Below are 26,889 nucleotides of genomic sequence, written 5' to 3' on the forward strand. Positions count from 1 at the left end.
TCAGCAACACACACAAACGAATTGTTCAGCAGTTTACAAAGATTACACTTGTTACAGATGGAAATCTGAAATCAATACAAGTAGAATCCCTATTCAGCACTTTGATCAAGCTCTCAACTCTTTAGCAATCTCAGAATACTTTAAAAAACTCTTCTTAGTTCAAAACTATGTTTCAAGATTCTTAATATATCAAAATTGTTTTTCAGAATATATCTAAGAATATAGTTTGTTATCAAATCTTAACAAACTCTTAATTGCATTTAAAATAGATTGGTCAAAGCATTTAATGACTGGAGCGTATTCAGTTAAAGCATTTAAAGCTCAGTCAAAGAAAACAGTTTTTCTGTTATGGTTTTAAAACAAACAATCGATTTTTTCCTCGAATCAATCGGTTGTTTTGTTACTTAACAAAAACACCATTCAAAAACAGTTTTCAAACTTTCTCAAAACACCTAAGTGTAAACAATCGGTTGTTCGACAAAACAATCGGTTGTTTCAACTTAGTTTGAAAATCATTTTGCTTTGATAAAATTGAGATGCTAATTGCTTTGAGATTTAATCTAAGTGTTGATTACAACATTGAACTACCCCAGAACAAGGCTAAAACCAGCACAGCAGCATCAAGCAAAGCAGAGGCTTCATCATCCTTTAAAGGATTTAGATTCTTCAAAACATTGAACACCACTTGGTTCAACAATCTCCCCCTATTTGATGAAGACAAATCCCTGATGCTTGTGTTGTTCTTTGATTAAATATGAGGCAATTCCTGCAATAGAACTTTGAGCAATACATTGAACTTATGATATTTTGTTAGCATACAGATAAACAATTAAAGCTTAAAACATTCAATATCAGAACCAAATAATCATCACTCAAACTGTTTTTAAAAAAAAACAGAAACTTAAAATAAATTGGAAACACAGCATATATCTCCCCCTATTTGTCTTCACAAATAGACAAAGATAAGAGATAAAATAAAACATTGTTCCAATTACATCAGAATAAACCAGCAACAGCAGAAGTAAAGAAATTTAGAACCAGAAAAGAGAACAGCCAAAAACAATCGATTGTTTCGATGGCCAATCGGTTGTTTTTCTCTCAATCTTCTTCATCAGCAAACTGAAGGTCAAAGATTTGATTCTGTACAGCTTCAATCTATTCGTCCAGAGTCATAAACCTTGCATCCATGTTGTCAAACCTCGTATCTATCCTCTGAAAGTTGCTAACACATAGATCATGAAGGCTCCTTTGATTTTCAGCAAAGGTATCTAGCCTATTCACCATGAGTCTTTCAAAAGGAGACATGGTTTGCATTCTTTCTCCTTGATGTTCAGTATCAACACTAGGTCCTGCATCTTGAAAATCTTCAGGTGGATCTTCATGTTGAACATCCATGTCAGCAGGTTCATCTTGTTCAAGGTGAGCAGCACCACTTGATGATGCACCATGATCACCATCCTTACTTAACCATTTTCCACCTATTTTTGTGAAGCCCATCTTGCTGAGTGATCCATTGTTCAACTCTTGAGTTGACTTGACTAGCTCAGAAGTTTCATCTTCAAGATTAACTTCAAAATAATGTAGAAACTTAGATATTAAAACAGCATAGGGATAGTGGTAATCGCCTAACCTCATAGCTTTTTGCATATGTTCCTTGATTATGTGAATCCAATTGATCTTCACTTTCTTGGTGATGCAGAAGATGTAAACCAGATCTTTTTCAGTCAACACTGAGTGATTACTCCCCCTTGGAGTTAGGATCCAAGTTACAATGAGAGCAAGCAACCTCTCATCAATCTTCAAGCCTCCAACCGAGCAAGTGCTAACTTGAGATTGTTTGTTCTTCAAGCAACTTTTGTAGAACTGGATTTTGTTGAAATCTTCTACCACACCAAGGTTTCCTTTGTTGATTCTTAATCCAGAGAACTTAAGCCCAGCTACAGCAGCCCAAACCTCATGGGTTATCTCCATCTCCACGCCTTTCACATGAGAGACCAAGTTGTTTCCCTCAAACTTCAAGTTGGTGTAGAAGACCCTCACCAAATCTGGATAAATGTTCCCTTTGAGCTCCAGAAACTTTCTGAGTGACTAGTCTTTGAGAAGCTTCCTCACATTGTCAAGTTTTTGACTCTTCAGCCAGTCAAAGCACACAACCTTGGGGTTGTTTATTTTCTTGACACTTGTTTCATATCTATACTTCTCAATGAGTTTGGTGTGACCAGAAAACCAGCTTTCAAGCCTTCCTCCAGACCTTACAGCTCTGGTTTTTACTCTTTTAGAGGTGGGAGGGGTTGATTCCATGACAGCTGAGATGAAAACTCACTTCACAGAAATTTGCAAGAGATGGTGCAAGAGATGTTGCAAGAGATGTTGCAATTGGTTGTTCTTGATGAAAGAAATCTGCACCTGATTTTATAGTAGAAAGAGAATCAATTTGAATTTAATTTCATTCAATGGGTACCTAATTTTCAGAGAGAGGACTTGACTCTGTTCTGCACTGAAAATGTCAGAAAATGCTGAAAATCACATGGTCTTCACATGTGATCTTTGACTAGTCATTAAGGCTCTTGAATTTCCAAGATTTTGGAATATATTCCTTTATGACTGTTGTAAATCCTTTCTGAACATGATCAGCTTTCAACACAGATCCTTTGACCAAGATTCTCCCTTTGAAAAATATCTGCAACGGCTAGAAATTCAAAAATCAGTTAAATCAATTTCTACACAGTGCTGTCAGACTCAAAACAATCGGTTGTTTCGAAGAAACAATCGGTTGTTTTTCTGCAGCAGTTAAAAACTTGATTTTGTAATTTTTAACCATAAACAGAAACAGATTAAGGCACATGACATTGATTAAAAGACAATTAATCATAAGAAAGAACTTTAAAACAGAAATTGATAACAAATAAAAGGAAGGTCTTATCCTTGTGTTGTTTCTTTAATGAGCCAATTGCTTGTTGATTAAGAAAGCTTCTTTTCACTGTTTTGACCTTTTGCATATTATTGATTCAGCTTCAATGACTGCCTTTTTCTTCAACAACTTGATCAGTTGGCTCAATTCTTCCTTTTTCTCTTCATTTTTCCTGCATAATCCAATACAAGTTGCAAGATTTGGTCCCCTTACAAATTTGGGTCCATTTGGCTTTTCTTTGCTGTTAGAAACATCACATTCGTTAGGAATCCATTTCATAAAACCTTTAGGAACATAATATTTTCTAATTTTGCAGAATCTAACAGAGTGGCCTTTCTTCATGCAGTAAAAGCATGTAACAACCGGTTGTTTCGTCTTAACAATCGGTTGTTTTTCTGATTTTCTAAAAAAACTTTTTGAAAACATATCTTGCTTGTTCTGTGGATTGAAGCCTAAACCAGCCTTTCCAAAAACACAGCTTTGAGATGCTAGGACATTCTCAAAGTTTGACTTTCCTTTTGAAAGCTTGTCCACAGTTTCAACAAGATAGTGAACCTTTTTCTCAAGATTTTCACAATTTGTGCAATTGAGAGTATCACACTTGCAAGAGGCATGTTTGAAATCTTTTTCCAATTTTTCAAAATCACTTTTTGCTTTTCTCAGTTCCTCTTCAAGTGATTTAACTTTCTTTTCAAGCCCATTGTTAAGATCTTTCAATCGGTTGTTTGAAAGAACCAATCTATTAGCTTCATCATCTGTTTCTTGAAAAGCTTCAAGCAATTCACTATAGTTTTGTTCATTTAAGGAAGCACATGAACTTACCTCACTTGAACTGCATGAATCATCATCATCATCCTCAGCAACTAAGCATATGTTGGCTTTTTCATCTTCACTTGATGAAGAACTTGATGATGACACTTCATTTTCATCCCAAGCTATGTAGGCTTTTTTTGTTTTGCCTTTCTTCTCCTTGTAGCTTGTCTTTTTCTCTTTACTCTTGTTGGGACAATCAGCCTTTATGTGACCTTGCTCACCACCACCAAAACAAGTATAGTTATTTGAATTAAATTCATTGGGTTTCTTGTTTCCATACCTATCCTTGTTGTTGTTTTTGTTGCGGTTTCTCTTGAGGAATTTGCTGAATTTTCTTGACAGCAAACTTAGATTTTCCTCATCACTATCATCACTTGAATCTTGCTTTCCCTTATGTTTGGATGCTTTCAAGGCTATGCTCCTTGTGTGCTTATCTTCACTTTCTTGAACATTGAGTCTATTCATCTCTAGCTCATGTTCCCTAAGCTTTTCAAACAAAGAGGCAACACTTAATGATGTTAGATCTTTAGATTCGGAAATAGCAGTTACCTTTGGTTGCCATGCTCTATCAAGACATTTTAAGATCTTGATGTTCAGCTCCTCTTTATCAAACGTCTTGTCAAGGCTCATAAGGTGATTGATGATGTGTGTAAACCTTTTCTGCACTTCAGCTATGGTTTCACCTTTCAGCATTCTAAACGTCTCATACTCTTGGATGAGAGCATGCTTTCTAGCCCTTTTCACCTCATTTGTTCCTTCATGAGTGACTTCCATAGCATCCCACATTTCTTTTGATGATTTGCATTGTGAGACCCTGAAAAACTCATCAGAATTTAAAGCAGAGGTTATAATATTTTTGGCAATGCAATCGAATTTGTCCTTTCTACTTTCTGCTTCAGTCCATTGAGACCATGGCTTCTCAATGACAGAACCATCTTTTTCAAACATTGGGATAAAAGAGCCATTTTCAATTGCATCCCAAATTCCTTTGTCAAGAGATTCCATAAATATTTTCATTCAAACTTTCCAAAACTGGTATTTCAAACCACAAAACAAGGGTGGTCTGTTTATTGAGGCACCTTCCCCAAACGGTAGTCTATAAGCCATTTTGAAAGATTTTAGGATCAACTTGAATAACTTTCAAGAACCAAGCTCTGATACCAATTGTTAGAAAAGATGGCTTTAAACTAGAGGGGGGGTGAATTGTTTAAAGGGGTTTTCGCACACTTTTCAAAGCTAGAATGAAATTATTTCAGAAACCAATTGATTCAACAATTCAGTTAGCCAAAACAGCAAGCAAAACTGTAATACCAGGAAAAACAATCGGTTGTTTCTTCGAAACAATCAGTTGTTTATACCAGCAAACAACAAACAAACTGAAATTAAAGAGTTAAGGATAGAGAGATTGTACTCAGTTGTTTATACTGGTTCACTCAAAACTAGAGCTACATCCAGTCTTCTCAGAAACCCTGAGGATATCCACTAAGCAACCACACCTTGATCACTTACACCACAACCAAGAGAATGACCTTGAACACCTCAAGAAACACACTCTCCTTGGCCAACACTAAGATTGCTGATCTTGAACACATCAAGAACACACAGCCAATCTCAACAACACACACAAACGAATTGTTCAGCAGTTTACAAAGATTACACTTGTTACAGATGGAAATCTGAAATCAATACAAGTAGAATCCCTATTCAGCACTTTGATCAATCTCTCAACTCTTTAGCAATCTCAGAATACTTTGAAAAACTCTTCTTAGTTCAAAACTATGTTTCAAGATTCTTAATATATCAAAACTGTTTTTCAGAATATATCTAAGAATATAGTTTGTTATCAAATCTTAACAAACTCTTAATTGCATTTAAAATAGATTGGTCAAAGCATTTAATGACTGGAGTGTATTCAGTTAAAGCATTTAAAGCTCAGTCAAAGAAAACAGTTTTTCTGTTATGGTTTTAAAACAAACAATCGATTGTTTCCTCGAATCAATCAGTTGTTTTGTTACTTAACAAAAACACCATTCAAAAACAGTTTCCAAACTTTCTCAAAACACCTAAGTGTAAACAATCGGTTGTTTCGACAAAACAATCGGTTGTTTCAACTTAGTTTGAAAATCATTTTGCTTTGATAAAATTGAGATGCTAATTGCTTTGAGATTTAATCTAAGTGTTGATTACAACATTGAACTACCCCAGAACAAGGCTAAAACCAGCACAGCAGCATCAAGCAAAGCAGAGGCTTCATCATCCTTCAAAGGATTTGGATTCTTCAAAACATTGAACACCACTTGTTTCAACATGCAAGAGTTTTTAACTAAAATAAAACTTGATGTTGGCTGCATTCCAAGTACGAGGAATGGGGCCTCCCTCCAAGGTTTCAAGCCTGTACCCCCCGTTTCCCAGCACTTCCGTCACCCTAAAGGGACTAGTCCACTTGGGGAACAACTTGTTCTCCAACTGGTAGGGTGAGCCTTCCGCATTACCAGGTCAACGACTTGGAACTATCGGGGCTTTAACTTGGAGCTATGCTTATGCTCCACCCTTCTCTTTACTTCTTCAGCTTTGATCCTCGTCTCCTCTCTTACCTCGTCCAGCAGGTCCAGGTTCACCCTTCTTTCTTCATTAGACTCCTCAGCCACAAAACTTTGAAAGCATGGCGAGCTATCCTAAATCTCTACTGGATCATCGCGTCCGATCCGTACACCAAGCTGAAAGGTGTCTCTCTAGTGGTGGACTGAGGCGTGGTGTGGTAAGCCCACACTATTCTAGGAACCTCTTCCGCCCAGGTCCCTTTAGCCTTCTCGAGTCTTCTCTTCAGACCCCTGAGCAGGATTCTGTTGGTGGACTCCACCTGCCCATTTGTCTGGGGGTGCTCGATCGATGCGAACACCTGCTTTATCCCGACCTCTGTACATAGCTTGCGCAACTGCTGGCTTGCGAACTGTGTACAGTTGTCGGAAACAAGACGTCTCGGCACGCCAAAGCGACATACTATATTCTTCCATACGAAGTGTTGTACCTTGTGAGCCGTGATTTGTGCTACCAGTTTAGCCTCGATCCACTTCGTGAAGTATTCGATGGCCACTACCAGATACTTCATCTGCCTTATTGTGAAAGGGAAGGGCCCTAGAATGTTGATTCCCCATGTGTGAAAAGGCCACGGGTTGTAAATCAACCTCAGCTCTTCTGGCGGCGCTTTATGCCAGTCGGCATGCTGTTGACACTGCTTACACCGCTGGGCGTGCCTTATGCAATCTTCTCTATCGTGGGCCAATAATAACCCGCACGGACAACCTTCGACGCCAAGGAGCGTCCTCCCACATGACTACCGCAAATCCCCTCATGGAGCTCTGCCATTATACGTGTACACTGCTCTCCACTCACACACACCAAGATTGGGTTAGTGAACCCATGCCTGAACAGCTCCCAATCCAGAAGGGTGTACTTGGCAGAATTTCTTTTTATCTTCTTGCCCTCCTCAGGCTCCAATGGGAGTATCCCATCAGCCAGGTAGCGTCTGTAGGGCGTCATCCATGTGTCCCCTTCTTCAACCACGCATACCTGCATAGGATCTCCCTCTCTCACCGAGACCGGGTAAGCACTTACATTGGGCGTCCTCAGCGTCTCCTGCGTCAGCGACTGGTGACTCCTCGCCCTTCCTCTAACCGTACTAATTTGACAGACGCCCACCATATTAGCAGCGAAAAACGTCCGTGGTGCTTTGAGGGTCTCCTGTATCACTGTCCTCTGCCTTCCCCCCTTGCCCGAATTGGCCAGCTTGGCTAGCAGGTCGGCTTGGGCATTCTGCTCCCTTGGGACGTGCACCAACTCAAACACCGCGAATGCCTTCTTCCAGACTTGGACGTACCCCAGGTACGCGACCATCTGTGGATCCTTGGCCTGGTACTCCCTGGTGACTTGACCCGTAACTAGCTGGGAATCACTCTTTACCAACAGACTGCGTGCCCCCATCTCCTTGGCTAAGAGCATTCCAGCTATGAGGGCTTCATATTCCGCTTAGTTGTTGCCTGCCTTGAAGGCAAACCTCAGGGCCTGCTCAATCAACAGCCCGTTCGGCCCCTCCAGGATTATGCTAGTTCCACTCCCCTGTTGATTGGAGGACCCATCCACTGAGAGCACCCATCTGAAACTGACCTCCTCTTCCGGCTGTGTACCTTCTAAGGAGAGTTCTACCACAAAGTCCGCGTACATCTGGCCTTTGATGGGGCCTCGGGGCTCATACTGAACGTGGAACTCCGAGAGCTCCACCGCCCAGCGCACCATTCTTCCTGCCACGTTCGGCTTCTGCAGCACCTTCCGGATAGGTAAGTTTGTCATTACCACTACTGTAAAGCTCTGAAAGTAATGACGAAGCCTCCTGGCCGAGAACACCACGGCCAGGGCCGCGTTCTCCAGGGCCTAGTACCTCACTTCTGGCCCCTGCAGTACCTTGCTTACAAAGTATATTGGCCTTTGCATCTGGTCCTACTCCTAAACGAGGACTGAGCTGATTGTCCGCTTCGTCACGGCAAAATACAATCGGAGCGGCACGCCCAGCCGTGGCTTGCACAACACGGAAGGAGCGGCCATATACTCGTTTAGCTTGAGGAATGCCTCCTCACACTTCGCGGTCCATACGAACTGGCTGTTTCTCCTCAAACACTGAAAGTAGGGGTGTTTGAGGATACGAATCTGGACAAGGCGACCATTCGCCCTGTCAGCTGCTGCACTTCTTTTACCGAGGCAGGGCTCCTCATGGCCAGGATCACCGCACACTTTTCTGGATTTGCCTCTATCCCACTCTCGGTGAGTAAGAAACCCAGGAACTTTCCTGCCTCGACCCCGAACATACACTTTTCGGGGTTTAACTTCAAGTGATACTTCGTTATTGTAGCAAATAGCTCTTCCAGATCAGTCACATACTGGCCCCTCTCTTGCGAAGTCACCACCATATCATCTACGTAGGCGTGGACGTTTCTCCCTAACATTGTTGCAAGAACCCTGTCTATCAGCCTCTGGTAGGTGGCTCCTGCATTCTTCAGACCGAACGACATCACTGTATAACAGTAATAGGATGTCTCGGTCATAAACACCGTTTTGCATTCGTCTCTGGGTGCATCTTTATCTGGCTGTATCCAGAGAACGCGTCTAGGAAGCTGAGCATCCTACAACCCGGGCCGCTGTCCACCAAGGCGTCAATACTGGGTAGGGGTTACGAGTTCTTCGGGCACGCCTTGTTGAGATAAGTGAAGTCTGCACACATCCTCCATTTCCCATTGGCCTTCTTCACCAAGACCACGTTCGCCAACCACTCAGGGTACTGAATTTCCTTGATGTGGCCGGCGTTCAACAACTTCTTTATTTCTTCCTGGATGACCAGCTGCCTCTCTTCGTTGAACTTTCTTCTTCTCTGGCGGACGGGCCTGACCTTAGGGTCCATAGTGAGGCGATGGCACAAGAAGTCCGGGTCTATACCTGGCATGTCCAAGGCGGACCATGCGAAAGCGTCTAGGTGACGCGCTATCACCCCAGCCACTCGGTCTTGCTTTGCTTGGTCCAATGATTTTCCAAGTTTAAACGTCTTGCCACCAATCTGCCTTTCCACCATGTTCCCCACTGGCTCGGGTCACCCTATGAACAGGCATCTCGTGCCCCTGATCTACTCCTGATGTTGTTGGGGTCACGGTTCCCTGCGACTCCGCCAGATAATCGTTCAGGAACCCACTCTTCACCAGTTCGTCCAACTGATGCCCCAACGCCAAACAACTGCGTATGGGGTGACCGAACGCCTGGTGAAACTCGACCATGCATCCTTGTGAGGTTCCAACACCTTGTTAGTCTTCGTCGTTATCTTCAGCCTCTGTGCTATGTTGGGCACAATTATGAGATCCTTCAGCAACACCATGAAATTGTGCCTCACTGGCTTATTTTCCCTCGCACGCCCCTTAGCCTGAGGCTGCTTAACCTCGTAGGGTTACTTCCTCCCCTGGCTCTTCTTACCCGTTGCAGCTTCATGCACCCTCATGGGCTACGCACGCGCCGGCGCGCGTGGACGCGTGGGGACAACACACGCACGTTTCTCGTTCACCTCACCTTCTGCTGCGATGTGAGCTACCGCACGACGCTTAATCTCAGCAAAGGTCTTGGGGCGGTTTCTGATGAGCGATTTACTGAAAGGGCCAGGACAAATCCCTTTCCTAAACGTATGAACCATCATCGTCTCGTCCTTGGTGTTGACCCTCACCACCTGTGCTCCGAAGCGATTCACGAACTCCTTCAGCGTCTCCCCCTGATATTGCCTTACGTCAAAGAGGTCGTAAGAATTGGGCGGGGGAGCGCAATTTGCGATATACTACTCCCTGAACAACTGCGGCAATTGTGCAAACGAGGTCACGTGGCCATCTGGGAGGCTGATGAACCAGTCCATCACCATCCCTACCAACGTGCTCAAGAACAACTTGCACCTCACGACGTCAGAACCACCAACCAGCATCATCTGCGTGAGGAAAGCTGTAAGGTGAGCTCTGGATCCTCCGTTCCAGTGAACGTAGCTTTCGGCCCTACGAACGTGGATGATTTCGCCACATCCATAATCGCCTGCGAGAAAGGCTTGGGGAACTCTCTAGGAGGCGTAACGCATTCTGTCTCCTCTGTTTCACGACTCCCTGCCTGGTTTCGTAGTCCGTGCGGTAACTCCTCATTGGTGCGGTGCAACTCCTCATTTCTTGCATGCGACACCGCCAGGTCCATCTGGTTACGCTCCTGTTCAGCCCTTGACATCGTCATTGCCTCTTGGAGACTCTGCATCATCTCCATAACCTGTTGCAGGGTCAATCCTTCACTTCCAACTGGTGCAGTAGAGCTTTGTCTGGTATTCCTCATTCTTGAACGTTTCATGCTGAATCTTGAACTGTTTTGATGAATCTTCGAACTTTCTTGATGAATCTTGAACATTCTTGATGAATCTTCGAACTTTCTTGAGGTTGGGACAAATGTTTTAGAATGTGCCCCACGGTGGGCATTCCCGCCGATTGACCTACATCTTCGTGCGTTTCTGTTGACTTCGTTTCCAAGAACCCTTCGCTCCCACGTTCCCTTCCTCTGATGGAATCACCTGAAAACAAAGAAACAAAGGGCGCCCTCGTGGCCGTTTGCACTCCGACGGTCAAGTCAGTATCTTGGGCAATGAACACCAAACTCTAACTCTGAGATCACTGTGTGTTTTCTCTCACTCTCTCCCTTCCCAGAAATGCATAACTTGCCCTCATGAAAGAATATATTGTTTTGTCAAATGTCCAAAACGTACCTAGTTATGTCTGTTGTCAACCTTATATACCTTTAGTGTCCTTGCCCTTCTGTTTAGTTGTTACTTAAGCATTATGTAGGCGCGTCTTAGCGACACTAACACCCAGACTCAGGGTCATCCAGCGTGTAAGAATGCCCTGCCAAAGTGCTACTGGCACGGGGTGACTGCTTGGATGCCAACTCATGCACCCAATCTCTGAGTCATCCACCCTGGGAGTTCCCTGCCTAACTCACGTACCGTGCATGTAGATCACCCTCTGGGATGTGACCCTTACGGGTCGTCTCTGTCCCAATGGATTCCAAAATTAAAATGACTCAACCACAATTAATTTGCACCAATTGAATTAACAATATGACTCAAATAAAAGCAAAAACAAAACAGTTTAATCCATAGGAACCTAAAACAATTGAAATCGGAATGTTCAAAACAATTGAACACAAATGCACCAAACAGAATTTTCCACAACAATATGAACTAAAATTGAAATTAAAAACAACAAGACAATTCATAAAATGATGAACAACACGGAATGAAACACAATTCAACCGATTGGATTTCTTGAATTTTTGTTGGAGCTAGCGAAAAAATGATGAAGGAGGTGGAACAAGGAGGGCTCCAATGGAGCTATGGTTTCATTGAAGGTGCATGAGAGGTAGGGAGAGTGATTGGTTGGGCCATATCACTTGGAGAGGTGAAGAAGAAGATCAAGGTGTTTATCTTAGAGAGGTCTAGATAACGGAGTGAGAAAACATGCAAACTTGGCAGCAATTCACTCATATATTGATCTTGCCAAAAATTAGAGTCAAGCACCTCTTTATATAAGGTAGATGTCTGGCCAAGTACAAAGAAATGGGTGAGAAAATTCAAAAGAAATAGGTTTGAAATTGGCGCCTATTTTGGAGTCACCGGGCAAGGATGAACAAGGTGTGCTTCATGTGGCTCTTTTTAGGTTTAAGACCGACCTAGGTTAAATTAGGAGTCTTCTAACCTATGTTGGTTTTTAGGTGCCTAATTCAACCCTAATTACAATTAAGAAAAATTACAAGTAAAATTCCTATTCTACTTTTAACAAGAAAATAAATTCTACTCTAAAATTCTACACTAGGTTATGGTATTTTTTGACATGTATAGGAGGGTGTCTCTACCATAAGTAGCAGAGTCATAATCTTCTTGTATCTTCCTTGCCATGGACCTAGTGGTTGGGCTTGAGCTTGACCTTCTTCCATCACTCTACCATGCACAACTTTATCTTCAGTCCCATCCTCATCATCAGACAAATTTTGCAAATTATGTGCAAAATTTGGTTCATAACCATCTATGGGAATGTTTGCCTCCCTTTAACTTATTCGCCTCTACCTACTCTCAGTAGCCTTGACCTCTTGAACCTCAACAAACATCTCACCCTAACCCTCACCTCTTGCATTGTGAGCCTCACTTTGAACTTCAATTTCACCTTCAACAAATTAAGCATTGTTCTCCTTTAACCATGAAGAATCTTCTTACACATGCCCAACATTGACATCAACCTCACCAACATCATTCTCAACATCACCATCACTCTCCTTATGATCAAATTCCTCACCATCACCATCCTCAACATTAGCTTCAACACTTTTCTCACCTATCGAAAATTTTTCTCTATGAAAGACCACATAGTCAAAAAAACCTTCATACATTATATTGAATTTATAAAAGATATCCTATAAAATATAGATATAGACAGAAATACTAAACAAATTACAAAGCAATCCTTCATTTCATAAACTGAAAAGGAATGTTGGACCACATGGAACCACCACATGAAAAAATTGCATATAGTAGGACCATAAACCCTAAATTACTATAAAAGTTCCCTCAAAGTTATCAACTACACAACATACAATATATAAAATAACCTAAAATAACCTAATCAGATAAACAACATTTCAGACCCACCATAAAACCCCAACCAAATCAACCAATTGTTGAATGCACACAGTGAAAATCAAGAATACCTAACCTTCGAAAACATTGAATTGTAACACAATCAATAATCCAAATCCCAGAACACGTGAACACCAAAAACAACACTTTACCACAATTAAGAATCCAAATCGCCTAAATCGTCCAAATCATTGTAAACCCAAATTAGTTATTGCAATTAAACAAACCTTAATCTCTCATTTCCCAAATTCATCATGTTTAACAATCTCTCAAACCCTCCAATTTCCATACCCAAGGTTATCAAACTCGAGAGTCTACTCAGATTTGTGGGAGCCCTGTAAACTCGACTCGTAAACCCGACTCGTTGACTCGTAAAAGTCAACTTCACATAATTTAAAAAAAAATCATGATATCAATTCCATAATATTGAAATAAAAAATTTCATACACCAACAAAATAACTAAAACAACAAAAATGTTATCAAGTTTAAAAGTCTCATTCATCTTGTACCGCCCTGGTAGTCGGAAGTGATGACGTGGCGTCGAGCTATTATATGGGCGTGTTGGATGGGACACCTGGCTGGCGGAAGGGAAGGAAGTCGGGGGGCTCGTATAGTCGCCAGTTATTAAGTTGGCGTGCTCCGATCTCCAGCATACCTAAACTGGCGCTCACCGGGTTGAAGATGAAGTCGCCAGATGTGAACCCAGGCGACCAAGTGATTAGAGATCGCCGAAACAAGGACATCGCCGAAGATGAAGGCAGATAGTCATTTCCCAGCTGGGCAGAGGATGAGGTCGGGAGACAGCTTACTTGAACATACATGGTGAGGCAGGTAGGGCAGATCATGAAGGCGACCGGCGAGACCACAGGGAAGGTGTGTACGAAGGCACGAACTCGCCACCCAGAAGAGATCACGCTCCAAGGCAGCTATGCACTGAGTTGTATCATGCATAAGTAACTTAGCCAAAAAACCTGAAGAGCAAGAAGTGGCGCCCAAGTCAAGGATGCTCCAGATGGTGACACGCGTACAGCTGGATGCGAGCCACGTGTCCAGAAGTGTAACTGTCTGGAGAGAGAAAGTGCGCAGGTATATAAGAGTTTCCAACGAACTTTGAGGTACGCACGCGTTTAGATTACTTCTTTACAACTGCGAGAACGAGAGTACGCTGAGAGAGAACTTGTCACGGTTCCATAGAGTTCTTGAGTTTTACTCTTAAGTAATTGGTGGTTCAGTCGCTGACTTGGGCGTCGGAGCGTGATCGGCCGCAGCGGCGCCGTTTCGTCTTTTGCAGGTTCTTGAGGTGGATCACGGCGAAGGACGGAGGCTAACACGACGCAGAAGTCGATCCAGGTTTGACGAGGCAGGGCTCCAGCGTTTTGGTCAACAGGCAGGATCACATCTAATCCTCTAAGGAAATCATCTCCAAGATCTTCATGATCATCTCCATCATCATCTTCATCTATTTCCTGCAACATTCTTACTTTTAGGTGGTAGTGGAAATCCTGAATTTGAATCACTTCTAGACATCTTACAGTGTGCCAAAAATTAAAAAAACAAAAACAAACCCCTGTTTGCCAACAATAAAAAAAATCTAACTTGGCCTAAAATAAAAAAAACAATCTGCCCAAAAAACTAAAAACTCTTATACTGGTTCACTCTTAAATTGAGCTACATCCAGTCCCCAGAAACCCCTGGATATTTCACTAAGCAATCAAATACAAATTACACAACACAAGCACCAAAGAGGTGATCTTAACCCTTCAAGAACACTCACCCTCTTTGAAACACAACCACTACAGGTCAGAACACTCTATGACTGTAGACACCAGTTTCTCACACTTTCACAAAATGAATTAAAGAACAACAAAGAATAGGAATGATCACACTTGATACAAAAATGAATACAACAGAACCTACTCCACTCTTAACCAATGCAAAGCTCTTAGCAATCTTGCAATCTTTTGAAAATATTTTTGATCTTTTGTAATATGATCTCTTACATTAATTAGAAATTCAAAAACCAATTATATAGCCTTAAAAATAGCCATTTCAAACTATCAATCAAGGGTCAAAACAGATTTGAAATAAGCAAAAACAAATTTAACAGATTTAACCAATTCTGTTATGTTTTAAAAGAATCAATCGATTGAAAGTGCGAATCAATCGTTTGAAATGGCTTTGACTGTGAGGTCAGCCAATTTCAGCTTTTTCAAATCCTTTACAAAACTACCAAGTGTAAAACAACCGATTGGAACGACAAATCAACAGATTGTTTTTCACTTACTTTGAAAAACACTTTTTCTTTTAAAGAACATGATTGATTTAGTTTTGGATCAAGCTAATGATGGATTGACAAATTCTAATCTACCCAGACCCCATGCCTACAAGCAACAACCTAGTCTTCAAGCAAACTTCACATATTTGGAGAAATCAAAGCTTCAAGTTCAACAATCTCCCCCTATTTGATGAAGACAAATCCCTGGTTCGCTTGGGATGATATGTTTGAATTTGACAATACCTGCAAAACACAAAATTTGTAAATACCAGGGTAATCCTTTCCAGATTTCATCAGCACCATAGAACCACTTTTCACTTAGTGATTTCCATAAGGAAAAACAACAAAATCAGTGTGAAAAGATAGTTAAACAGAGGTGCAAATCATAATATTATGCAGTAGAGGTTTACGCAGCAGTTTTAATCAAAGTAAGCAGCGTATAAACCAAGTTAAAACATAGTTAAGGACACAATACAAATATACAAACCACAAAAACTTTTCTCCCTATTTGTCTTCACAAATAAACTCAAAGGAGAAATAAAAACAACACTTAAAATAAAGTTTGTGAGTCAAGAATTCCTGTAGCAATGTATTCTGCTTCAGCAATGGAGAGTTCTACTCAGGCTTGCTTCTTGCTATGCCAAGAGATAAGATTGGAGCCAAGTAAATGACAAGTTCCACTTGTGCTTTTCCTGTGCAGTTTGCACCCTGAAAAATCCGAATCAGAGTATCCAACTAAATGTATAGGAGAATGGGAGGGATACCATAACCCAATTGATAACCTCTTCATTGATAACCCCATTAAGGAAGACACTCTTCACATCCATTTGGAACAATTTGAACCCGCTCATGCAAGAAAAAGCTAGCAACAACCATACAACTTCCAATTTGGCCACTGGTGCAAAGGTCTCGTCATAGTCTATCCCTTCTACCTGATTGCACCCTTTTGCAACAAGTCTTGCTTTGTTCCTTGTTATCACCCCTGATTCATCTACCTTGTTTCTGAACACCCATTTTTTTCCAATGATGTTCATCTGATCTGTTTTGGGAACCATGAGCCACACATCATTCCTGACGAATTGATTTAGCTCCTCATGCATAACAGCAATCCAATTCTCATCCTTGAGAGTTTCATCAACAAATTTGGGTTCAACATGAGAGATGAAGGCCATGTGTTTGTAGTAGTTTGCTATGGTTCTTCTTGTAGAAACACCTTTATGAATCTGCCCAATTATGTTTTCACTGAAAGGTATCTTGGAATCCTCCATTCCTTGGGTAGCTTTTCTTGTTGCAGAATATCAATCGGTTGATTCGCAAAATCAATCGGTTATTTTTTTAACAGGTTTCCAGATTCTTTAGAAAGATGTTTTGCTCATCTTCTTCTGCACAATTCCTCAAGGAACCTTGTTCTACAGGGTTAGTTTCATCAAATAGAACATGAATAGATTTCTCTACAGTCATGAGTCTTTTATTATAAACCCTATAAGCATGACTAGATTAAGAGTAACAAAGAAAAATACCATTGTCTGCTTTCTAATCAAATTTTCCAAGATTTTCTTTACCATTATTCAGAATATAACACTTACATTCAAATACCTTTAGATGACCTATATTGGATTTCCTTCCATTGAGCAACTCATATGAGAACCCAGTTCATCACATACCAAGCTGTACTTATAACATCTGCCCAAAATTATTTTGGCAAGGATGATTCACTCAATAGTGTCCTGGCCAGTTCTTCAAGTGATCTGTTCTTTCTTTCCACCACACCATTTTGTTGAGGTATTCTTGGAGCAGAAAACTTTTTGGAAGATACCAAGTTTTTCACAAAAGAAGCTGAACTTTTCATTATGGAATTCTCCTCCATGATCACTGCGGATAACACATATGTTGCTGCAACATGTATTCTACAACCTCTTAGCTAACTTCTTGAATGTAGAGAAGGCATCACTTTTTGACTCCAGAAATAGTGTCCATTTGAACATGGAAAAATCATCAACCATAACAAGAGCATAATAATTCCCACCAAGACTTGTGGTCATTGAGGGACCAAAAAGATCCATGAGGAGAAGCTCAAGGGATTTTGAAGTGGAAACCATATTTTTCAGTTTAAAGGAATGTTTACTTTGTTTCCCTTTTGGAAAACTTCACATATATGATCTTTTTCAATCTTAGGTAGCCCTGCAACAAGATCATTAGATATCAGTTTTTTCAAGTGATGCATATGAATATGGGCAATTCTTCTATGCCAAAACCATGATTCTTCATGCTTGGTTAAAAGACAACCAATAGATGTTGGATTTGATATATCAAGAAGGTAAACATTATTAACTCTTTTACCAACCAACAGTACTTCCTGTGAATTTGATAGACGAATCTCACTATTGTTAGGTTTGAAAGTCACTTGATACCCTTTATCACACAGATGGCTTATGCTGAGAAGATTATGCTTGAGTCGTTCCACATGTAGAACATCATGAATCAAGAAGTTGTTTTCATTCCCTATAGTGCCTTTCCCAAGAATATTCCCTTTGTTGTTATCCCCATAGGTAAACATGACCTTGTTGCTTGAGGATGCTGTTGACAAACTTGGATATATCTTTTTTCATGTGTTTAGAACAACCATTGTCCAGGTACCACATATGCTTGCTTTTCATCAAGGAATCCTGCAAAAGACAAAATCAGGGGGCAAAGTTTGGTCCCCTAACAAATTTGGGTCCATAGAGGTTAACTTGGTTATTAAGAACCTTAGGATTCTTAGGAACCCATTTTAAAATACCCCTGGGAACAAAAACTTTTCAAATTTTACAGAACCTGACTGAATGTCCCTTTTGTTAGAATATATGGCCTTATACAAGAGGGGGGTGAATTGTTTAAAGGGGGTTTTCAAAAAAAATTTCAGCTAGAACAAAATCCTTTGTATGAAACTCAATCAGAAATTCAGTTAGCCAAGATCTAAAGCACAAAACAACAAAGCACCAGAAAAACAATCAGTTGTTTCTTCAAAACAATCGGTTGTTAATACCAGCAAAGCAATAACAACTGAATTTAAATGAGTTTAAGGGAAGAAAAAGATACACAAACAGTTTATACTGGTTCACTCTTAAACCAAGAGCTACATCCAGTCCCCAGAAGCCACTGGGCAATCCACTAAGCAATCAATACAAATTACACACAAAACCACCAAAGAAGTGACCTTGAACCCTTCAAGAAACACACTTCCTTTGGCACAACACACACCAAGAATGTTGATCTTGAAAACCTCAAGAGCACACAAGACACTTTGGCTACAACACCAGAAATTACAAAGAATTCAGAAAGAATTACACTTGTTTACAAAACAAACTGAAATCAATACAGATGTAATTATATTCCACTCTCTCTTGAGAAAACCAAAGCTGAAAAGTGAATGTTCAAAAACTTGAAAGCAATCTCTCACAACTGAAAAGCTCAAATATTTTTTTCTTGTTTGTTATAAAACATAAACAAACTATTTATAGCTTTCAAAGATTGGTCAAAGCATTTAATACAGAAGCGTATTCAGTTGAAAAACATTTAAAGCATACTCAACTAACAAAACAGAATTCTGTTAGGATTTTCAAACAAACAATCGATTGAAATCACGAAACAATCGATTATTTTGGTTTGACAGCAAGTCAACCAACCAAAATAGTTTTCAACCTTTTCAGAAACACCTAAGAGTAAAACAATCGGCTGTTTCAACAAAACAACAGGTTGTTTTTCACTTAGTTTTCAAACAGAATTCTTGTAGGATTTTCAAACAAACAATCGATTGAAATCACGAAACAATCGATTGTTTTGGTTTGACAGCAAGTCAACCAACCAAAACAGTTTTCAACCTTTTCAAAAACACCTAAGAGTAAAACAATTGGTTGTTTTGACAAAACAACAGGTTGTTTTTCACTTAGTTTTGAAAAACACTTTAATCTTAAAAGATTTTAAAAACACTTTAGCTTTAGATTCAACAAAGAGTGGAATACACAAATAAACTACCCAGATCCTATCCTAAACATAACAACAACTCCAGCCTTGCATCAAACACTTGGATTTGGATTCTTTAAAGCCTTTGATCACTCTTGATCAACAATCTCCCCCTATTTGATGAAGACAAATCCCTGATTGCTTGTATTGGACTTGTTTGAATCTGAAGCAGTTCCTGCAAAAAAAAACTTTATGCAATATACAACATCTATGGCATCAGGTTAGAAAAGTAATTTACTAAGCACTGTATCTGATGGCATTAAGCTCTTCTTCTTGCGGTTTTTATGGTGGTTTTGGCGGAAGCTTCAATGGATTGAGGTGGACAAGGCTCTTCTAAGAGTTGTGGCAGCCTTGGAGGTGCATGAAGAGTAGGAGAAAGAGAGAGGTTCGGCCAACTCTCTTTGTAGGTGAAAGGTTTGAAGATTAAAGACCTAAATCTAAAGAGATTTTAGACAAGGGAGTAAGAATGGCACATTTTGGCAGAATTTCATTACTCAAATTAATCTTACAAAATGAGAGCAAAGCACCTCAATTTATAGTGTTTAGAGAGCTGGAAATTCAAAAGAAAGTGGAGGGAAATTCAAATGAATTCCCTCCCAAAAGTGGAGCCTAAATGAGCACATGGGGAGGGGTGTGTCTAGTTTGTATGCTCACCCCCCTCCATGGGCTTTCTAGATCGGCCTTGGTAAATTTAAAGGTTTTTTTAGAAACTCAAAGTTTACCTAGGTTGGTGTTTTAGGTGCCAAAATTAATTCTAAGAAAAATTACAAATAAAGTTCCTATGCTAATTTTGACAAGAAATTAAAGTCTACTCTACACTAGAGTTTATGGCATTTGAACATGTAAAAGAACGTCTTCTTGGATCCTCTTGGCCATAACTCTAGGGTTGGCCCAAATCTACCCTTTGGTGGGCTTGCATGTGGGCTTGTGCTTGGGCCTCTTCCATCAGTATCAGACAAACAACCGGTTGTTTCCTCGATTCAATCGGTTGTTTCTGTCAGCAGAAGCAGAAAACAGTTCTAATTTCTGAAATTGGAGAGATTTAACAGTCTGAAACATATTATAGAGAGCAAACAACACAAAAACCAACCAATTCTCCCTCTATTTTTCTTCACAAATAGAAAAAAAAATAGTTTAAGAGAGATTTTGAGAGTCAAGAATTCCTAACTCATTTCTTAAGAAGAAAAACCTTTCTTTTTTTTAGAGGTTTTGTGAATATATCAGCCAGTTGCATTTTTGTTTCAATGATTTTCACTTCACAATCTCCATTGTTCACATGATCTCATATGAAGTGATGACAAATCTCAATGTGCTTAGTTATTGAATGCTGAATTTGATTTTTGGTGAGATTTATAGCACTTGTGTTGTCACAAAGCAAATGAACCTTGCTGATCTTCAATCCAAAATCTGCAAGTTGCTGTTTAAGCCAAAGTATTTGTGCACAGCAGCTTCTAGCAGTAATGTATTCAGCCTCTGCAGTAGAAAGAGCTACACAAGCTTGCTTCTTACTATGCCAAGAGATGAGGCTTGATCCAAGAAGATGACAAGTGCCACTTGTGCTTTTTCTGTCTAGCTTACACCCTACAAAATCAGAATCTGAATAACCAATTAAGTGTATAGGAGAGTGAGAAGGATACCATAGACCAACATTGGTTGTGCCTTTGAGATATTTAAGAATTCTTTTTGCAGCTTTGAAGTGAGATTCCTTTGGATTTGCTTGATATTTTGCACAAAGACATACGACAGACATGATATCCGGTCTACTTGCTGTGAGATAGAGTAAGGAACCAATTAAACCTTTGTATTTTGTTTGATCTACCCCTTTTCCAGCAGCATCTGCATCCATATAACAGCTTGAAGGCATGGGTGTGCTTGCTTCTTTACAACTTTCCATTTCAAATTTCTTGAGAATTTCTTTGCAATATTTTGATTGGCATAGAAAGATTCCATCCTTTGTTTGCTTGACCTGCAATCTTAGAAAGAAAGAAAGCTCCCCCATCATAGACATTTCAAACTCACCTTGTATAGCTACCACAAATTCTTCACACAAACTATCTTGGGTAGCACCAAAGATGATGTCATCAACATAGATTTGTACTAGGATAATTTCAGAATTTGACTTCTTGATCAAGAGAGTTTTGTCAATCATTCCTCTTTCATAACCATGTGACAAAAGGAAATTGCTAAGCCTCTCATACCATTGCCTTGGAGCTTGCTTAAGCCCATACAATGCCTTTTTCAACTTAAAAACATGATTAGGATGTTGATGATCCTCAAAACCCGGTGGTTGCTCAACATACATTTCTTCATTGATAAAGCCATTGAGAAAAGCACTCTTCACATCCATTTGAAAGAGTTTGAATCCACTCATACAAGCAAAAGCCAGCAGCAACCTCACAACTTCCAATCTTGCAACAGGGGCAAAGGTTTTTCCATAGTCAATCCCTTCCTCTTGATTGTAGCCTTTGGCAACTAGCCTTGCCTTGTTCCTTGTAATTACTCCAGCCTCATCAAGCTTGTTTCTGAAAACCCATTTAGATCCAATGATGTTCATCTCAGCTGTCTTAGGAACCAGAAACCACACATCATTCCTAGCAAACTGATTCAGCTCTTCATGCATAACATCCACCCATTTTTCATCTTTGAGAGCTTCTTCAATAGACTTTGGTTCAACTTGAGAGACAAAAGCAGTGTGCCTGCAGAAGTTTGAGATAAAGCTATGTGTAGAAACACCCTCCTTTATCTGCCCAATGATTTTCTCCACTGACAGATCTCTTGGTATTCTCCATTCTTTAGGTAACTCACTCTGCTGCAGAATTTCAATCGGTTGTTTCTCTGCACAACAGTCCAGCTTCTCTAAATTATGTTCTGCTCATCCTCTTTTGTGATCAACTTCATCAAATACCACATGAACAGATTCTTCTACAACCATGAGCCTCTTGTTGTAGATCCTATAGGCATGATGATAGAGATCAAGTAGAAAAGGATTTCACTAATGGAGGAAGAGGCCATCCACCCAAGCATTTAAAGTTTTTCCTTCTAGTCTTCTAAAAAATAAAGAAGAAATTAAATAAAGAGAGGACCAAGCCTAAAAGAAGACTACAAGCATTCAAGAATGGGCTCCAATTAATATCTCTCTTTGTAATTTCTTTTGTATAAATTTGTAAATAAAATAGAAATAGCTTTAGGAAGGTGCTAAGAGCGAAACCAAAAAGACACCTCATTTGTAAAGTACCTTAGGCGCTAGATTGTAGGAAAAAGCTAGAAGAAGTGATTCTTCTTAATTCCTTCTCTTTAGGCTCCAGTTTGGAAAGGGACTAGAAGAATGACCTTTCAAGCTCCTTCTCTTTTGTACATTTGTGACCAGCCCTCTCTATTATAAAAGGGGTGCTTGGGTCTTTGAAATAACAAGTTGAAATTGATTTTTGAGAAGTAAAGAATCTCTACCAAATTGGTGAGTAAGTGTGAGAGACTTGTGTTTTCTCCTCTTTTAGTCTTATCTTGGGAGATCTTGGGCTCTCAAGTGGCGGAAACACTTATCTTGAAGTCAATCCACCCCTTCAAGTGGCGTGCACAATTCCAAGAGCTTCATCCACATAAGTCTATTTTCCCTTCACTTTCCAAAATACCCATTTTTGTTCTACTTGTTTTTTTTCACTTTCAATCGATGCAATCTCTTCCTTATGATGTCCTCTTTCATTTGCTGCTCTTATATTCAATTTTAATCGGTGCAAATTGGTTGTTCTTGCTGTTTTGGTGATGTGATTCCACTAGCACAATTAGAATGATTCTTTACATTCTTAGGAATCATCTTGAGTTGGTTATGAGATAGGCACTTTATCATAGAATTGGATCAAGGTTCTATGAAAAAGAACTCACCAAAACTAGTGCCAAAACACAAACTCATATAGAAGTTCCAATTATTGTCAAATTGAACCGATTAAAATGAGAGGAAAAGCAATTGCACCGAATAGAATGGCTTAGAATTGAAATGTACCGAACAAAAGATAAGAAAACTGAATCAGAAGTGCTGGAAATTAAAAGGCACCGAACCAAAATCAAAATAGAAGAAGAACAGTAGCTGGAAAATGAAAATGCCGAACCAAAAGACAAGGAACACAAGCTAATACATGAATATAGAAAGAGAAGGAAGGAAGGAGAAGAGAAAGCTCATGAAGATGGATGTATGGTTGGATGATCTCGCCACTAGAAGGATGGAGACTCCTAGATGAGTGTGCTAGCCGCCACTTGAGGTAACCACGGAACCATCAAGATAAGACTAGTGAAGAAGGCACAAAGCTCTCCAATGCTCTCTCAAAAATTGAGTATAGTTTCTCTAATCAAATTTCAAGTCTCCAATGTACAAGGGCAACACCTATATTTATAGCCTAGAGGTGCTGAAAATCAAACTAAAAGAATTCAAAATTCCCTCCTAAAAGCTACTAAAACCGGTGCCTAAACCAAGCATGAGGAAGGTGTGACCTCTTCTCTCACTTTGGCACCTCCTTATTTACTCCTACACCTATCTACTAACGCACCCCCCCTCCTAAGACTCCTAACTAAAGACTAAAAGATGCTTTAACAATAGAGGTTTCTAATGTTTCCCTCTAAGCACCTTCAACCAAAGAAATTACAAAAAGAGTAAATAAACGTCCCCTAGCTCCTAAAGCTTTGAACATGCTTCTTGTAAGCCTTTGAGGTGGGCTTTGACCTCCATAGGCGTCCTCCATTTGAGCCTCTACCCTTCTTGATCTTGGTGATTGGCCTCCATGTCCACTTGAGCTTGATCTCCATCATTTGGTCACGGCCTCTGTCCCGCCCTGGTAGTCGGAAGTGATGACGTGGCACCAAGCTACAGTATAGGCGTGTTGACGAGACGCCAGGTTTGGCAGAAGGGAAGGAGGTCGGGGGGCTCGTGAAATCGCCAGTTATTAAGTTGGCGTGCTCTGATCTCCAGCATACCAGAACCGGCGGTCGTCGGGTTAAAGATGAAGTCGCCAGATGTAAACTCAGGCGACCAAGTGATTCGAGATCGCCGGAGTAAGCACATCGCCGAAGATGAAGGTGATGCAGATTATGAAGGCGGCCGGCGAGACCACAGGGAAGGTGTACGAAGGCACCCTAACTCGACAATTCCAGTAGAGATCGCGCTCCAAGTTAGCTATGCACTGAGCAGTATCATGCATAAGTAACTTAGCCAAAGGAGAGTCAGAAGCAGCGCCCAAGTTAAGGAGGCTCCAGATGATGGCACGTGTACAGCTGGATGCGAGCCACGTGTCCAGGTCTGTAACTGCCAGAAGAGAGAAAGTGACCAGGTATTTAAGGGTTCCCCAACGAACTTTTGAGGTACGCACGTTCAGATTGTATTCTTTACGCTTGCGAGTTCTTGAGCATACTGTGAGAGAGAACATTGCACGGTTCCTTGAGAGTTCTAGAGTTTTGCTCTTGAAGCATTTGGTGGTTCAGTCACTGACTTGGGCGTTGGAGTGCGATCGGCCGCAGCGGCGCCGCTCTGTTCTTTTGCAGGTTCTTGAGGTGGATCGTGACGAAGGACGGAGGTTGAAGCGGTGCACACGTCGATCCAAATTTGACGAGGCAAGTTCCAACGTTCTGGTCAACAGGCAGGATCAGCCTCCATGGGTATAAATGCTATATGTTGTGTTCTTGAGTTTCTATCCATGGGTTTGTTGTTCTTGATGGGTTTCTATGTGAGTTTTGGCTTGGTTCTTATGTTTTGGTGAGTTCTTGAATGATTAAGAACATTGATCCAACTCTTAAAAAGTGCCTAATCATATTCCAACTCTTATTGAATCCATAACATGTTCATATCATATCCATTATCATGTTCTTGGGTTTACATGGTATCATAAGTCTTAGGTATGTTCTTGTGTATGTTTGAGTTGTTTTGGCACTTTTAATTCAAGAACTTTACATTCTTGTCTTTACCTTTCTGTTTTAGGTTTATTTTTGGGTATTTCTTGCTGTTTTCTTGTTCTTATTACATTGTGTTTGTGTCATTTTGATTTTTGAATCTCTATAAGTTTTGTCAAAGTCATGTTTCTCCAAAAATGTTATCAATTCTATGTAGTCCTTTAGTTGATAATTTTGGTTTCTTGATTTTTCATTGAGTGCAGTTTTATGTGTTTGTTTTCTTGATCCTTTAGTGCCTTTTCTTTTTAGATTTGAGTTCTTACTTGTATTTTAGATCTATACAAGTTCTTGAAACATCAATTCTATTGTGTCTTTTGAAGTTCTCAATTATGTTTTTTTTCATTCCAATTAGGTTTCCTCTGTTTTCTTGAAAATGTGCTGACTGTTTCGATTTATTAAAATTTCTGTGATTACTGGAAAATTATGAAATTCTGGATTTGAGTTCTTGAGAGTGTTAAGAAAGAGTAGAAAAAAGAAGTACATCAAAATTCAATATACAAAAAAAATGATAAATGAAATACGTACAGTGTGTAAAATTCTGCTTCTGGATAAACGGTGATTCGGCAGTAATTTTCGGAAATTTATCACAATTTATTGGCTTACTGTTCTGCAGGTATATCTTATTTGCCCATAAGATATATATATGGGCAAATAAGATATTCCTGTTATCACCCTCTTTCTTGGGAGGTCACCACCATATCATCAACATAGGGCTGTACATTTCTTCCTAGCATAGGTGCGAGGACTTTATCCATCAGTCTCTGGTAGGTGGCGCCTGCGTTTTTCAGCCCAAACGGCATGACCTTGTAGCAGTAGGTACACGTCTCGGTCATGAATGTCGTTTTGCTTTCATCTCGCGGATGCATCTTAATCTGATTGTACCCCGAAAATGCGTCCAAGAAACTCAACATCTTGCAGCCTGAGGCGCTGTCCACCAACGCGTCGATGCTAGGTAATGGGTACGAATCTTTAGGGCATGCCTTGTTCAAATCCGTGAAGTCGACGCACATTCTCCACTTTCCATTTGCCTTCTTCACCAAGACGACATTGGCCAGCCACTCAGGGTATTGGATCTCCCTGATGTGCCCAGCACTTAGCAATTTCTTCGTTTCCTCCTGCACGACGAGGCGCCTCTCCTCGTTGAACTTCCTCCTCCTTTGTCATACAGGGCGGACCTTGGGGTCCATGGTGAGGTGGTGGCATAGAAAGTCTGGGTCGATGCCTGGCATGTCCGAGGCGGACCATAAGAACGCGTCTAGGTGGCGTGAGATCACCGCCGCCACTTCATCGTGCTCCTCTTGGCTCAGCAATCGTCCCAACTTGAATACCTTGCCACCAATCCACCTTTCGACCACATTGTCTACTGGTTGGGTTTGCCTGTCTCGCACGCTCTCTGCACGAGACTCACTTCTGCGACCCTCTCTTATAGGCGTCGCCTCATCGGGTACCTCAGGCGAGGCCTCCTCTGATACTTCTTCCATGGGCGAGACCTCCTCGCATACTTCTTCCATCGGCGAGGCCTCCCCATGTGTTTCTTCTAAGTGCGCGTCTTCCCTAGGCGTCTCCTCCGCGGGTGAGGCTTCGACAGGCGTCGACTCCGCGGGCTTCGCCTCTTCCAAGGGCTCTACCTCCATCGGCATATCTGAAACGGGCGAGCGTTCCATCACCATGACCACGCCCCTCTTCGTTTTTAAGCTATTTTTGTAGCACTTCTGGGC

The 26,889-nt window shown here is 40.7% G+C and overlaps 2 protein-coding genes across 2 annotated transcripts; both read right to left on the minus strand.

Moving 5' to 3' along the window:
• Positions 1-6,979: 6,979 nt before the first annotated feature.
• LOC137817311 (uncharacterized) lies at positions 6,980-7,705 on the minus strand. The gene has a single exon (XM_068620564.1). It carries the CDS (start codon positions 7,703-7,705, stop codon positions 6,980-6,982), a length of 726 nt encoding a protein of 241 aa, XP_068476665.1.
• Positions 7,706-17,342: 9,637 nt separating this feature from the next.
• Positions 17,343-17,795, minus strand: LOC137817312 (uncharacterized). The gene has a single exon (XM_068620565.1). It carries the CDS (start codon positions 17,793-17,795, stop codon positions 17,343-17,345), a length of 453 nt encoding a protein of 150 aa, XP_068476666.1.
• Positions 17,796-26,889: the final 9,094 nt, after the last annotated feature.

The sequence above is a fragment of the Phaseolus vulgaris genome, unplaced genomic scaffold (genome assembly GCF_000499845.2).
Source record: "Phaseolus vulgaris cultivar G19833 unplaced genomic scaffold, P. vulgaris v2.0 scaffold_29, whole genome shotgun sequence".
Taxonomy (NCBI): domain Eukaryota; kingdom Viridiplantae; phylum Streptophyta; class Magnoliopsida; order Fabales; family Fabaceae; genus Phaseolus; species Phaseolus vulgaris.